Source organism: Perognathus longimembris, chromosome 10 (assembly GCF_023159225.1).
Source record: "Perognathus longimembris pacificus isolate PPM17 chromosome 10, ASM2315922v1, whole genome shotgun sequence".
Lineage (NCBI taxonomy): Eukaryota > Metazoa > Chordata > Mammalia > Rodentia > Heteromyidae > Perognathus > Perognathus longimembris.
This window is the reverse complement of record NC_063170.1, coordinates 23462301-23477816: the sequence shown is the minus strand read 5'-3', so window position 1 is coordinate 23477816 and position 15516 is coordinate 23462301. Positions and strand designations below refer to the sequence as shown.

At 37.7% G+C, this 15516-nt stretch overlaps 1 protein-coding gene across 12 annotated transcripts in view; it reads left to right on the top strand.

Annotated features, from left to right (window-relative positions):
• The window catches only part of Chd9 (chromodomain helicase DNA binding protein 9), a 208453-nt gene that overhangs the window by 172298 nt on the left and 20639 nt on the right, over positions 1 to 15516 (top strand). For all 12 annotated transcript variants that reach the window (XM_048355606.1, XM_048355609.1, XM_048355607.1 and 9 more), the window contains 8 exons: positions 516 to 605; positions 5327 to 5430; positions 5915 to 6032; positions 7124 to 7181; positions 9227 to 9269; positions 11570 to 11789; positions 12857 to 13059; positions 15068 to 15516. The exon at positions 15068 to 15516 is cut by the window's right edge and continues 454 nt beyond it. In XM_048355606.1, coding sequence (XP_048211563.1) covers positions 516 to 605; positions 5327 to 5430; positions 5915 to 6032; positions 7124 to 7181; positions 9227 to 9269; positions 11570 to 11789; positions 12857 to 13059; positions 15068 to 15516 — 1285 coding nt within the window. The remainder of the gene's footprint in view (positions 1 to 515; positions 606 to 5326; positions 5431 to 5914; positions 6033 to 7123; positions 7182 to 9226; positions 9270 to 11569; positions 11790 to 12856; positions 13060 to 15067) is intronic.

Here is a 15516-nt window from a genome sequence, read left to right as displayed (position 1 = left end):
CATTCGTCTACTGAGGGGCATCTGGGTTGTTTCCATATTCTAGCTATGACAAATTGTGCTACAATGAACATTGTTGTGCTGGTGGCTTTAGTGTGTTCTTGTTTGTGGTCTTTTGGGTAGATGCCCAAAAGTGGGGCTGCTGGGTCATAGGGTAGCTCTATGTTTAGCCTTCTGAGGAATCTCCATACCGTTTTCCAGAGTGGCTAAACCAGTTTACATTCCCACCAACAATGAAGTAGGGTTCCCTTATGTGTATGCCTGTAATCTTTAAGGCCGGTTCCAAGCAAAAGTGAGAGCCTTTATGAAAAATAAATAAATAAATGAACATGGAGTCATGGCTCAAATAATAGAGCCTGAATTCATACTCCCATTACTTGCCCCACGCCGTGTCCCCTCCCACCCCGAAAAAAATCTGTACAGATATTTCTTCACAATCTTCACCCAGGTTTATTTTTTTCTAGGGAATAATACGTTTTTACCTTTTATTCTTTTATTTTTATTCTCATTTTTTTTAGGGTTCTGCTTCGTGTAAGAATGCTATATTATCTGAAGCAAGAAGTTATTGGAAGTGAGTGTCAGAAAGTATTTGATGGAGTGGATGCAAGGTAAATAATGTTTATGTTTTTAGTAACATGATAAATCAACAATTGTATGATCAGAAAGAAATTGTACTGTAAGTGGCTTTTTAATTCAGTGAAATTCACAAGAAAGTTCCCCAATTAAAGAGAATTAACCCTTGCTAGTTCATTGCCTTCTTCTATTGTACTTGCCTTTGCCTGTCACTGAAAATCACAATATAACTCCAATGGTAGCATACTATTACTATTAATATTAGGAAATTGAGTGATGTATAACCTAATGTCATTAAAGGAGGCACAAGTGTAACTGAACCACTTTCCTCCCTTACTCATTACCTTTATCTTTTTGTTTGTTTTGGTATTGTGTGTGTATGTGTGTGTGTGTGTGTGTGTGTGTGTGTGTGTTTTCTTCTTTCTCCTTCTCCTCCCCCTCATCCTGCTCTCCATCTTCCTTTTCCTCTCCTCTCCTGTCCTCTCCTGTCCTCTCCTCTCCTCCTCGCTCCCCTCTCCCCTCTCCCCGCTCCCCTCTCCTCTCCCCGCTCCCCTCCCATCTCCCCTCTCCCCTCTCCTCCTCTCCCTGCTTGCTCCCCTCTCCACTCCCTTCCCCCCTTCCCCTCCCCTCCCCTCTCCTCTCCTCTCTTCTTGGTGGTAGTGCTGGTGATCTAATCCAGGGCAAGCATTTTTTTTTTTTTTTGGCCAGTCCTGGGGCTTGGACTCAGGGCCTGAGCACTGTCCCTGGCTTCTTCTTGCTCAAGGGTAGCACTCTGCCACTTGAGCCACAGCGCCACTTCTGGCCATTTTCTGTATATGTGGTGCTGGGGAATCGAACCCAGGGCCTCATGTATACGAGGCAAGCGCTCTTGCCACTAGGCCATATCCCCAGCCCAAGGGCAAGCATTTTTTACCATTGATTTTTATCTCCAGCTCCAGAAACTATTTACAGCCCTTACTAAGTACCAGGCTCTCGGAAACAGTAGAGTGTGAAAGGCAACACAATTCTGATGTGGAAGGAGTTTATGGTAACAATGTATAGGAAATAGACAAACAGATAACCACACTCTGCTATATGCAAGGGGTGCCACTTGGAAGCCTTGAGGAACTTTCTTTTTCAGGTTGATCTTCTGTTATAGTCTTACACAAGTGGTTTGTGTCAGTTACATTCTCTATTCTCTGTAGCTTCTGTTTTTGGGGGATTTTTTTTGTTTTTGTTTTTGTACCAACCAGTCTTGGTGCTTGATCTCTGTCCCTGAACTTCTTTTATTCAAGGCCAGCACTTTACCAGTTGAGCCAGAGTTCCACTTTTAAAAACAAAAGTTACACGAACTTTCCTCCCTCACCTGTTCAGCCTTGAGCTTCATTTCTCAGATCTCAGGCTTGTAGGTAGGCATGAGCCACCACTGTCTAGCTGTAGTATCTCTTTTACCTCTTACTTATGCATGCCTTAACCTACTACTCAACTCTTTATTCTCAATGTGATATTTCTTCTTTGCAGAGAAAATGTAAGCAAGCTATCTAAAAGAAATTACCTTGCTGTGTACCATTGGCTCATACCTGTAATCCTAGCTACTCAGGAGGCTGATATGGAGGATTGCGGAAAGAAAAGTCCATGAAACTTTATCTGTAGCTATCCACCCTCCCTTCCCCGCAAAAAAAAAAAAAAATAGCTGGAAGTGGAGCTGTGGCTCAAGTGATAGACTGCTAGTCTTGAATAAAGAAGCTGAGTTCTAATCCCAGGACTGGCACACAAACATGCACACAACTCTTTGAGCTTTCTGTGATGAAATCTAAAACTGAAATTCTTAATATTGATTCTTGTTGTCCCCTCCTATTATGGTGATCACATAGGATCCCATCTTCATCTGACAGCTCCTTGGCTTTTTCCTACTTTCTCCTTCCTTCTCCTCACTGCAGCCATATTCAGTCATAGAGCTGTTCATCTTGCCACCACTAGTCACAACACTGCTACTTACATAGGAAGGAATTTACTACTTCCAGCATAACTCATGCACATCTCATAATTCTGTCACTTTATCATAGTGTTCTTTTACTATTAGCTATCATGCCCCATTTTTCCTTATTATTCAATCTACATTCTGTTTTCCAAGACTCTACTCACAAACTGAATTCCTTCCTTTACATTTGACTATATATGATTCATTACAAACAGGAGCTGCCTTCCTCTGATAGTCACAATGTTCTGGAGTAGAGTGACACCTGATGATTGGCAAAGGGAACTTCAGACCTACTTTTTCCACTTTAGTTTCCTACCTTAGTATTCATTACTCTTTCCATTATCATCCAGTGCTAAAGCTTTGTTTTAGTAATTCTGTCAAAAATCAATATCCAGAGTAGGGACATGGTTCAAATGATAGAGGGCTTGCTTTGCAAACCCAAAATTCAAGTGAGAAATTAATGCACATACTACATGTATCTCTAGAGAGGTTGAGTATTCTCTAAGTATTACATACATGCTTAAAACTATCACGTAATCTCTTATACAATTAATATACACTAAGGAGAAGGAAAAACATTCTCCTTTAGTACCACTCTACCTGTTTTCCAGTTTTTGCCACATTACAAGAAAATCGTTGCTTTTTCTTTTTTCTGTACTAACCTAAAACAAGTTTCATTTGCATATGTTGTTCCAAATCAAAATTTTGTATAGTAGAATATTCACTTCAAGGCTCACAGATTCCTTTAAGAGTATAGCGAAGGTGCCAGGTGCTGTTGGCTGTAACCCAAGCTGCTTATGAGACTGAGATCTGAGGGTCACAGTTTGAAGGCAGCCCAGGCAAGAAGGTCCATGAGACTCTTATTTCGATTTTACCACTAGACAACCAAGAGTGGAGCTGTGGTTCAAAATCATAGAGCACTAACCTTGAATGAAAAAGATCAGGGACAATACCCAGACCCTGAGTTCTAGCTCTACACCTTACCAAAAAAAAAAATGAATGTAGCAAAGGCCAATTATGGTTATTTACACCTGCAATTTTATTTACTTGTCATTGTCAGATATTAGTTGGTTATATGTTAGGTTAAAGTGAAAGTGGTTTAAATCATTGTGGTTAGTTCAGAATCTTTAGCCATAAAGGTAATACAAATAAAGTAACATTGAGAGTCCATTTCACCCCAGTGAGAATGGCTGCCATCCAGAAAACCAAAAACAACAGATGCTGGCAAGTATGCGAGGGAAAGCAAAACCACCCTGTATACTGTTGGTGGGAATGTAAGTTATTATACAGCCACTATGGAAATCAGTATGGAGATTTCTCATAAAAACTGAAAATGGAACTATCACATGATACAGCTTTCCCATTTGTGGGCATATATCCGAGGGAGTGTTAGCATGTTTCTGAAATACCCCATGCCCATGTTGATAGCAGCACTATTCACAATAGTCAAGTTATACATTGACCCTAGCTGATGAACTGATATAGAAAGTGTGGTATATGTACACAACTGAGGATTATTCAGCCATAAACAAGACTAAGATTATGTTGTTTACAGTAAAATAACGAGTTGTGGATCATTGTGTCAATGACATTGCCAGACACAGAAAAATAAAAATGACATTGTGCATGCGGACATTTTAAAAATTGATATGGATGTCAAAGGGATTATTGAGGTGTAGAGGTTGAGTATCAGTAGAAGGAGCTAGTTGAATGTGGAGAGTAGGTGTGTGAATATGACCAAAGTTCATTACATGCATGTTCGAAAAATAGGACAATGAAACCATTGAAACTGAAAATGAGGAAGCAAGATAGGAGGGTAATCAGAGGAGTAAACATAATCAAACTATAATATGCACACATGGAAAACAATGAAACCATCTATACAACTAATATATGTTCATATAAATGCATAGAAATAAGTAAGTAAAAACTGGATATCAGTGGCTGACAACTGTAATCCTAGCTACTCAAGAGTCTAGAACTGGAGGATCTCCATTCCATTCATTATAGTCTAAAAGACTCCATCAACAGTCAAATTATCAAAACACGATAGCTTTATTATTGTAGTTTTTAGTACTCTGTCTTTTTTTTTTTTTTTGGCCAGTCCTGGGCCTTGGACTCAGGGCCTGAGCACTGTCCCTGGCTTCTTCCCGCTCAAGGCTAGCACTCTGCCACTTGAGCCACAGCGCCGCTTCTGGCCGTTTTCTGTATATGTGGTGCTGGGGAATCGAACCCAGGGCCTCGTGTATCCGAGGCAGGCACTCTTGCCACTAGGCCATATCCCCAGCCCAGTACTCTGTCTTTTTATGGCATTTTATTTGATAGATCTTACAAATAGCACTTATGTTTTAATCAAATTATAAATCAAAACTAACCTTTCATTTTTATTTTCTTAGCAAAAGTAGTTTAGTAGAGATATAACTTGTGTGATATAAAGCAATTCATTTTCCCTTTTAGAGTCTCAGTCTTCTGAGCTAGAAAACAATATTCCAACCACATAGTTTTATCATGTTTACTGATATAACTTTACAGTAAAATCCTTTGCCTGTAAGTTATTTACATAAGATAAATGGTTTGTTATAAATTAAAGTTTCTGGATCTTAATTATATTAAAATTGTTGGAACTCGGTTTAATAGTTATGGGTTTGTTTTTTTTTTACTATTACTTCACAATTTTAATTCATACTGTGTATGAGAAGTGGGGAAAATCAATGAAATGAAATCTGAATTTCTTTTTATTAGAAGATACTTGTTTGTAGTAGTTCATAATGTCATGTGTCATGATGTTTTTTAAAGTGACATTGATGTTTGGGTACCAGAACCAGATCATTCGGAAGTTCCTGCTGATTGGTGGGACTTTGACGCTGACAAGTCCCTCCTTATCGGGGTGTTTAAACATGGTAAGTCTGAAGTAAGTTGGATTCCTGTTTATGTGGAGTGTAATTCAATTTCTCCACTGTTTATTTACTTTCAGTCTTATTGCAGTAAAACCTTGCTATATACACAAAATTAAAAGTATAACTATCAAACTAAGTCTGTTGTTCATTACATTTCCTGATGAGAGAGGGTAGCCTAAATTGCCTACTTCTGCTGGAAGAGGTCTTATATAATTTCCTCTTAGGAAAATCATATACATTTGAAATATGTTTATGTGGATATAGCTTTTTATTATTTCTCCTTAACAGATATATTTTGTCTATAAAATTTTATAAATATTACCAGGTCATATAATGTTTCTGATAATTTCTAGAAAACACACCCAACCTATAAAATTTAAATGTGTAGTTCCTTTAGTCCAGGAATATCATCCATATAATGAATGCTTTATTTACACACCTTTCTTCTTTTTATCCTTTTTGCTTTTGTAATTGGTGATCGCTGCAGGTTATGAAAAATATAACACTATTCGAGCAGACCCAGCATTATGCTTCTTGGAAAGAGTGGGAAAACCTGATGACAAAGCAGTGGCTGCAGAACAGAGAGCAAATGATTATATGGATGGGTATGTACATGTTAGTCATAAGTTCTTCCTGCATCATTGCTATTCAACATGAGAAGTCTTTGTCAGCAAAAGTTACCTTCAAATGATACAGAAATAAAAGAAACCTATTTTGCATCATAGAAGATCTTAGTAGACACTAAGAAGTTAGTGTTTATCTATACTGAGGGTTGAACCTTGGCCATAAATATGCCAATCACATGATCTGCCCTTGAACACCCAACCTCATTTTCGTTTTGGGATTTTTTTGCCAGGCTTGAGGCTTGAACTCAGGGCCTTGGTGCTCTTCCTGAGCTGCTTCTGCTTAAAGCTACCAGTTAAGCCACAGTGCAAATTCTGGAATTCTCTGAGTCGTTTATTGGAAATGAGAGTCTCATGGACTTCTCTGTTCCGACTGGCTTTGGACTGCAGTCCTCAGTTCTCAGACTTCTGAGTAGCTAGGATTACAGACATGAGCTACTGGACCTGGCTCGTGCCTATTTTTTTTTTTTTTTTTTTTTTTTGGCCAGTCCTGGGCCTTGGACTCAGGGCCTGAGCACTGTCCCTGGCTTCTTCTGGCTCAAAGCTAGCACTCTGCCACCTGAGCCACAGCGCCCCTTCTGGCCATTTTCCATATATGTGGTGCTGGGGAATCGAACCAAGAGCTTCATGTGTAGGAGGCAAGCACTCTTGCCACTAGGCCATATTCCCAGCCCGTGCCTATTCTTTTAACAGTCTTTTTTTTTTTTCCCCACTCTAATAGTAGTGTATTGCTGCTCCATTTAGACCATAAAATTCCAGAGACATAAGAGGGGAAAAAGAAAGACAATGAATGATATTGTTGCTTAAGAGAAATGTGATATCATTATACCTGTTATAAAGGCTTGTATTAATATTTACTCACAAAAAATGAACATGAAAGAACTTTTATTTACCCTGAAGTAGCTTTCATGCCAATTTCAGTTTAGCTTTTAAAGTTAACTAAAAATGTCCTTCCAGTGATATTCCATTTATTTCTTCATTGAGATTTCATTTATTTGTTTATTATTTCATTTATTTGTTATCTCTTCCTAAGTCCATTACAATAATTAGAGCATTTGTTGGTATCTTAACAGGGATGTTGAAGATCCAGAATATAAACCTGCTCCTGCCATTTTTAAAGATGATATAGAGGTATGCTTTGGGTTAGGTGTTTCAAATATTGAATTTTTAGATATTTCTTGTTTGCTTGTCTTTTGCCTGTTTTTCCTTCAACTGTTTTCCATGTACATAGTTTTTCTGTTCAGAAGGTTAAGTGATTAACTTGAGTCAACAAGTATCATGGGTAATCATTCTGAAGGTTTTGTTTGTTATTAATCTGTTGTACCATTTCATTCTGAGTTTTGATTTCCTCCCTAGACAAGATGAAGGTCAGTGTGGACATGTAGATATAATGGTATTTTCCCACATGTTATATTTATTAAGAGCTTAGAAACCCAGTATCTAGGGAAAATCCCCAATCAGAGAGACAAGTAAATAGTAAACATATACAACTATAGAGAATGCAGCCATACTTATACCTATCCTGTGGCAGCTTAGAATTCATTCCTCTAAGTCTCTTCCCTCTATTTTATACAACTACTCTATAGAAGGTATAGATACATTATATTTGTAAACTTCTCAGTAGGAACCAAAGTTGAATTAAATCTTTTGGAAAAGTTTCTTTAAAGAAATTAAGAATTTTGGGGCTGGGAAAGTGGCTCAGTGGTAGAGTGCTTGCCTACCATGCATGAAGCTATGGGTTCGAGTCCTCTACCACATAAACAAAAAGCCAGAAGTGGCACTGTGGCTCAAGTGGTACGGTGCTAGCCTCGAGCAAAAGAAACTCGGGGACAGTGCCTAGGCCCTGAGTCCAAGCCAGGAGTGGCCAAAAAAAAAAAAAAAAATAGATGAAGAAGTAAAGAAATTAAGAATTTTTGAGTGGTAGCTTACACCTGTAATCCTAGCTACTCAGGAGGCTGAGATCCAAGGATTGTGGTTTAAAGCCAGCCTGGGCAGAAAAGGCGATGAGACTCTTACCTCCAATTAACCACCAGAAAACCAGAAATGGCACAGTGGCTCAAAGTGCTATAATAGTAGCCTTGAGCAAAAGAGTTGAGGGACAGCACCCAGGCCGGAGGTTAAGCCCCATGACTAATAACAACAAAGAACTTTTGAAATATTTACAAGAATAACACTGAGATGATACTTCACTTAGGGGCTTGGGTTTGATAGTAGGAGATAAGGCTTACACCAGTGTTTGGCTAATCAAAACATTGCTTGCTGTAAGGATGAAGCCAGTACATTCAAAGGGCAGTACCTCTGACAGACAGTGATAGAAAAACAGCCTGCATGGATATTTCTCAGCTTGGGCTCTGGCTGGGAAAGAATGTCTCCCTTGAGAAATTCTAGCCACAGTATTGACTTCTCTTGAGCTTATGGTTTGTTGTACATACATGCTCCAAGAACTTTTGAGCCCAAAAAATGTTGTACCATAAGAAGAGAGAGGGCTGGGAATATGGCCCAGTGGCAAGAGTGTTTGCCTTGTATACATGAAGCCCTAGGTTCGATTCCCCGGCACCACATATATAGAAAACGGCCAGAAGTGCGCTGTGGCTCAAGTGGCAGAGTGCTAGCCTTGAGCAAAAAGAAGCCAGGGACAGTGCTCAGGCCCTGAGTCCAAGCCCCAGGACTGGCAAAAAAAAAAACCGAAACAAGAAGAAAGAGGCACTGGACTGGTTATGTATCTGGCATATCTGGTTTAAAAAAAGAAGAACCCTGGAGGACAAATAAGTCTAGCCTTGAGCTCAAAGACAGGCCCTGTGGACCAACACCAACAAAGCAAACAAAGATTCATGAGTTACCAAATGAGTACAATATCTGAGCCTTGTTTTATGGAAAGAGGGAAAAATACTAGATGAGGGGTGAGGAGAACACACTAGCTATAGTAATTGTTGAAAAGAAAAACATCTCAGTCAATAGTGACAGGTTTAAAGTGCCACATATAATAAGGAAATATTAAAGTGAGATTGAAAACAGAATTACAAGCTTTATTTTTGTTAAAATCATGAGAAACAATCAGTTTTTTTTTAAGTTGTCTATTATAATGACATTTGAGTTTGGGGTTTTTTTTTTTCTTATTTTTATCTCAACTGAATTATCTTGTGACAAATTTCTTCCTTTCTATATACTTTTTTAAGGATGATGTTTCCTCACCTGGAGATCTTGTTATAACAGATGGAGGTAAGTTTTATTTACTTCTTTACTTAATCCTATTTTGAAATTCACATTCTCATGATATACCTTCATATTTGTAGTATACATGCATTTTTAATTGAATACAGTTAGAATCCTCTTAGAGCATAGTATTGAGAATTTCAATAATACTTTCCGCTATTACAAATCTCTTTTATAGAATAAGGGTTTGGATGACTTCATGATTTAATTTATAATTATATCTGAGATTTCATCATTAAAACATTAGTGCAATATATTCAAATTCTTTCTTTTTTTCTTAAACACTTTTATTTTATTTATTTATTTTGCCAGTCCTGCGGCTTGGACTCAGCCTGAGCACTGTCCCCGGCTTCTTTTTGCTCAAGGCTAGCACTCTACCACTTGAGGTACAGTGCCACTTCTGGCCTTTTCCAATATATGTGGTGCTGAGGAATTGAACCCAGGGCTTCATGTATACAAGGCAAGCTACTCTTGCCACAAGGCCATATTCCCAACCCCATATTCAGGTTCTTATTTCTTCCAAATGTACACTAGGAATCATCCATATGACCTGTTTTCTACACAGTGTTTTGAGGGAGAACTGCTATTACTTCCTTTGGATATTAAAAAACAAACTTGCTGGATATACCCATCACCGCCTGATACTCATGAGGGTCAGCTTGATTGTGGTATACATAATCATAGTACTTATTATACCTTGAGAGTAAAAAGTTAAATCTTGTATTTAATAGGTATTAAAAACTTAAAAGCCAACTAGGCACCAGCAGCTCACTTATAACCTTAGCTACGTAGGAGGCTGAGATGTAAGGATTGCAGATTTGATTCCAGCCCAAGCAGGAAAGTCTATAAGACTTTTATCTCCAATTACTCACGAAGAAAGTCCGAAGTCAAGCTGTGCCTCAAGTAGTAGAATACTCCTAGCCTTAAGCCTCAAACTCAGGGACAGAACCTGGGCCCTGAGTTCAAGCCCCAGGACCAACATGCCAAACAACAACTTAAATCCATAGCATTATCTTGTAAATAAAACAATTTTCATTTTATGTAGGCTGGGCACTGCTGGCTCACACCTGTAATCCTAGCTACCCAAGAGGCTGAGATCGGGGCTGGGGATATGGCCTAGTGGCAAGAGTGCCTGCCTCCTATACATGAGGCCCTGGGTTCGATTCCCCAGCGCCACATATACAGAAAACGGCCAGAAGTGGCGCTGTGGCTCAAGTGGCAGAGTGCTAGCCTTGAGCAAAAAGGAAGCCAGGGACAGTGCTCAGGCCCTGAGTCCAAGGCCCAGGACTGGCCAAAAAAAAAAAAAAAAGAGGCTGAGATCTGAGGATCATGGTTCAAAGCCATCCTGGGCAGGAAAGTCCATGAGACTCTAATCTTCAATTAACCACCAGAGAACCAGAAGTGGTACTGTGGCTGTAGTGGTAGAGCTCTAGCTTTGAGCTGAAGAGCTCAGGGACAATGCCCAAGCCCAGAGCTCCAGCCCCATGACCAACTAAAGAACAACTTTTTTTCATTTTTATCTAAATTGAGATTCAGTGCAAAAAGCTTGGATTAGAGGAATTTAGTATTTAACTTTGCATGAATTTCAGTTTGGCTTTTATTTAAGTTAAGCTACTGAATGTTTTCAAACTAGTATGATAAATTAGATTTTGAAATCTAGGTTTTATATCCTGGGTAATTAGATGACCTTTACATTAGATTACACTGTGACTTTATTGCATTGCTTCCTACTCACTGTAACTGGTTAAAAGCTTATTGTAATATTTTGTAAAGAAAAATTTCATGGCAACAAAAATTGGTTAGCCCTTCCTCCCTCCATTTCTTCACATTGAAGAGGGCTTCTTTGGTTAGTTTCACTTTGTTGTATTTTACTGGTATTTGAACTAAGGACTTTCCTTGGCAAGCATGCTACCACTTGAGGCACTTCTAGCCATTTATGCTTTTATTTTTTTTAAAGAGGGTCTCATTTTTTCCCTCTCCTTGGGGCTGTCCTGGACAGGGATTTTACTACTTTGGCCTTCTATAGGAGGAAGCAAGATATAACCAGTCCTGACTGTTAGTTGAAATAAGGGATTCACTAGTTTTTTTGCCATGCTGGCTTTGAAATATGATCCTGTTGATTTTTCATATCCTAAGTAGCTGAGATTACTGATAGAGTTAGCACACCCAGGTAAAAATTTTAAAGCAAATGTAGAGGCATTTTTCTGTTTTTGAAATGTTGTATGGTATCTAGTAGTATCTATCTGCATATATAATATGTATGTGTTATATGTTATTTCTGCTGACATGAATTTCTTTATATGTAGATGGTCAACTGATGGAAGGGGATAAAGTTTATTGGCCTACTCAATCAGCTTTAACCACAAGACTGAGACGTCTCATCACTGCCTATCAGCGCACTAATAAAAATAGACAAATCCAGCAGATACAACCAACCTTCTCAGTGCCTGCCAGTGTGATGCAGCCTATTTGTGAAGAAACTACTCTTAACCCCAAAATGGCAGCAAAGATAGAGAGACAGCAGAGGTAAAATAGCATTAAACTTTTAATATAACATATCTAAGTATATTTTGCTCATTCTAAAAGCCAGCAGATAGGAGTATTGTGCTAGCTACTCAAAGCAAAATGTTGGTACACATAAGCATGTACATCCATTTAGCTAGATATGTAGAATTGTGCTATAACTGATAAATATTGTTGTACACTATGTTACTAGACCTGTTTTATATTTAGTCCCTGTTATTACTTTTCATTTCTGTTCTTTATAACCATACCTAAAGTTCGTATGACCTGATTGGTTCCTCAGGTGTTTTTATGTCATTATTACCTGAAACCTCTTACTATAGGACTGATTTGCCCAGTAACATTTTTAAAGGTCTTTCCACTATGCTTTTACTCATTAAGATAGTATTTCAATAAGTTGAGCAAAGACATTGTTCTGTAAATGAAGATATTATGGTTTAGAGATCTATGATTTATTATAGTGTCAGAAGCTTTTACTTGAACGAGATTATTTTTAGCCAACATATTTCATAATTTGACCCCAGCCATCACTTTATGAGCCAGTATGAGCCATACTCTTGTCAATCTGGAACATTCATTGGCCTCTGTCAAAATACAGAGTGCTTACTACTTTGCTCATTGTCTGTACTCTCCTAGCTTTCTCCCAACATTAGCCTTGTCCCATCTAACTCTGCAAAATGCTACTGTAATGTTTTGGTTGTTAACTCAAGTACAAATTGAGCCTCTACTCTTCTGTGTTCTCCTAAAATTCTTTGCTTCTGTAAACATATGCAACAGTAAATGCTACTTGTACTATAAATGTTCCCAAATTATTGTATTATTTTTCTTGAAGAGCAGGGCCTTCTTTTTATCCTATATTTATTTTCTCAGTAAATGCGCAACAACCTATTATCATTGTCTACCGGCTTAGTGTATACTCAAAAAAATACAGTGGACATGAGTCAACTAGAATTCTAAAATATATTTATAAGGCAAAACCCTGATTTTTAACTCATTAAAATGTTAGGTACTAGAAATGTTTTAGTAATTTAGTGACCAAAGTATTTTTTCTTTGATCTGATTTAAAATAGATGGACAAGAAGAGAAGAGGCTGATTTTTATAGAGTTGTATCTACATTTGGAGTAGTTTTTGACCCTGACAGAGGCCGATTTGATTGGACAAAATTTCGAGCTATGGCCCGTCTACACAAGAAAACTGATGATAGTTTGGAGAAATACTTGTACTCATTTGTTTCCATGTGTCGGCGGGTTTGTCGTCTTCCTCCCAAAGAAGGTAAGTGTAAATTTTTGCACCCTAGTTTTAGTCACAAAAAAAGCCACTACAAATTAATAAACGTCCCTATTTTAAGAATTATAAATAAACTATGCTTGAATATCCCTTGTTTCTTAATCTTCCTACCAAAACAAGATGTAAAGAAAGTAAACACCAAGTTCTAAGAAAACAACTTGTGTTTCACAATAGACTTAATGAAGGTAAAGGACAGCTTTTGGTAAGTAGAATGAGCTGTATATTTTAGCTCACCTTATAGGAACTATGTGAAAGACATTTCACATCAACAATTTGTAAGAAATAAGGCTTCTCTTCTTAAGACATTTTGGAAAATTTTGGTATACAATGTTTTGTTTTGCTTTTTTAAGACAACAAGCTGTTTCTAATTGCTATTGTCCAGTGGCTACATAGTCTTTCATATAAGTTGTCAATTAAAAACTCTCAAAGTTCACAGGATTTCTTTGATTTTTTTTCTATCCTAATAGATTTGTCAATCTGCCAAATAGAATAGCTAATCATTTAATTACTCAAATATCAGATAATTCAGGTAGAATTGTCTGCTTTTTGGTCTGTTGAAAGACCATGTTTAGTTTAATTGTATGGTATTTATTAGCTATTTAGTAGCTATCCCAATTCTTTTTAAAATTTTCTTAATTCCCATCAGCAATATAGCAATGTGAACAAATACTTTTAAAAAATCTAGTTTTAAAAGTGAAAAGGCCTACTATTAAATAATCATTGAAAAGATAGTGCTTTTGCATTTTAGAAATGTGAAGTTTTACTTAGAATTTCCCTAATTTCTTCAGTTCATGGTGCCTTTAATGTCAACACCTAAAGAAACTAATTACAATTCTGCTTAATATATTACAACATAACCATGAGTATTAAAGGAAAAAACAGTGCTTTAATTACTATCTTCAGCAAGGCAACTCTAGTCTGGATACTTCCACTGTTGTTTCCTGTTCAATACTACTTTGGGCCTCTTGCATAGCTCAAATGATAGGCACCCACTGCCACATTCAGCTGTTGGTTGAGATGGCCTCTTGTGAACATTTTTGCCATCATCAATCTATAATCCTCCCAGTCTCTTCCTCCCAAGTATTTTGGATTATACACATGAGCCAACTCCAAACAAACTGCCTCACTTATTTAATAAATTATCTATGCAGATTAGTGTAGTCATACATATTTATTTTACTTTATAAGTTGCAAACACTTTTTTGTTCAGATTATTTCATGTTTGGTCATTCTAGGTTGGTCCTTATATTATTATTTTTGTGTATGTTTTCTAGTCCTGGGGCTTGGGGCCTATCCCTGAGGTTTTTTTGTTCAAGGATAGTAGTGCTCTAACACTTGAGCCACAACTTCAGTTCTGGCTTTTTTTGCCTAGTGAATTGGAGATTAGAGTCTCATGGACTAATCTGCATAGGCTAGCTTTAAACCGTGATCCTCAGATCTCAATCTCCTAAATAACTAGGATTGCAGGAGTAAGCCACTGACATCCAGCTCCTTGTATTATTGTAATAAGGCTTTATCTTTATAATTGGTGGCCAAGTGCCAAAAACCTGCATTCAGAAAGTTATGATCATCAAAGGAACTATAGCATAAGCTAATGTTGAAATTGAACTACCTCCAACTGGTAGATTTTATGGTATTTGGCAGATACTTTGAATTTCCTTCAAAATTTATGAGACTGTCAGATGTCCCTAAGAATTTACTACAGTACTGTAAGTAACTGCACAGTAGGAGATGTGCAAATTTACATTTAAATTTAAATTCTAATATTTTGTGTTTATGAGGTCAAGCAAATGTACGAAGATTCTGATTCTGCATTTTAGAAGGTTCATTGTTTTAAATCCCTAATAAAAGTGGGTTTTTGTTTTATTTGGGCAGTACTAGGGTTTGGACTCAAGGCCTTCAGCTTGTTAAGCTATACTCCTTGCACCTTGCCTCTAGCCAAATTTAATAAGGTATTTTTTGAAATTAATGTTTCTTCCTTGTTTCAATGCAGAATTGGTAGATCCGAATATTTTTATCCAACCAATCACAGAAGAACGTGCTTCAAGGACTTTGTATCGCATTGAACTTCTAAGAAAAGTACGGGAGCAAGCCCTTCGGCATCCACAATTGTTTGAGCGCTTGAAGCTCTGCCATCCAAATCCAGATTTACCAGTCTGGTGGGAATGTGGCCTTCATGATAGGGATTTGCTTATTGGTGCTGCTAAACACGGGGTGAGCCGAACAGACTATCACATTCTTCGTGATCCTGAACTCTCCTTCATGGCAGCTCAGAGGAACTACAGTCAAAGTAAGATGGCGCATTCAAGGACTTCTACCCCACTTTTACAGCAATATCAAGTAGCACTTTCTGCTTCTTCTCTTACCTCTCTACCTAGGCTCCTAGATGCTAAAGGTATTCTAGAGGATATAAAAGTTAAAAATGAAAACCTTAAAGAAGAG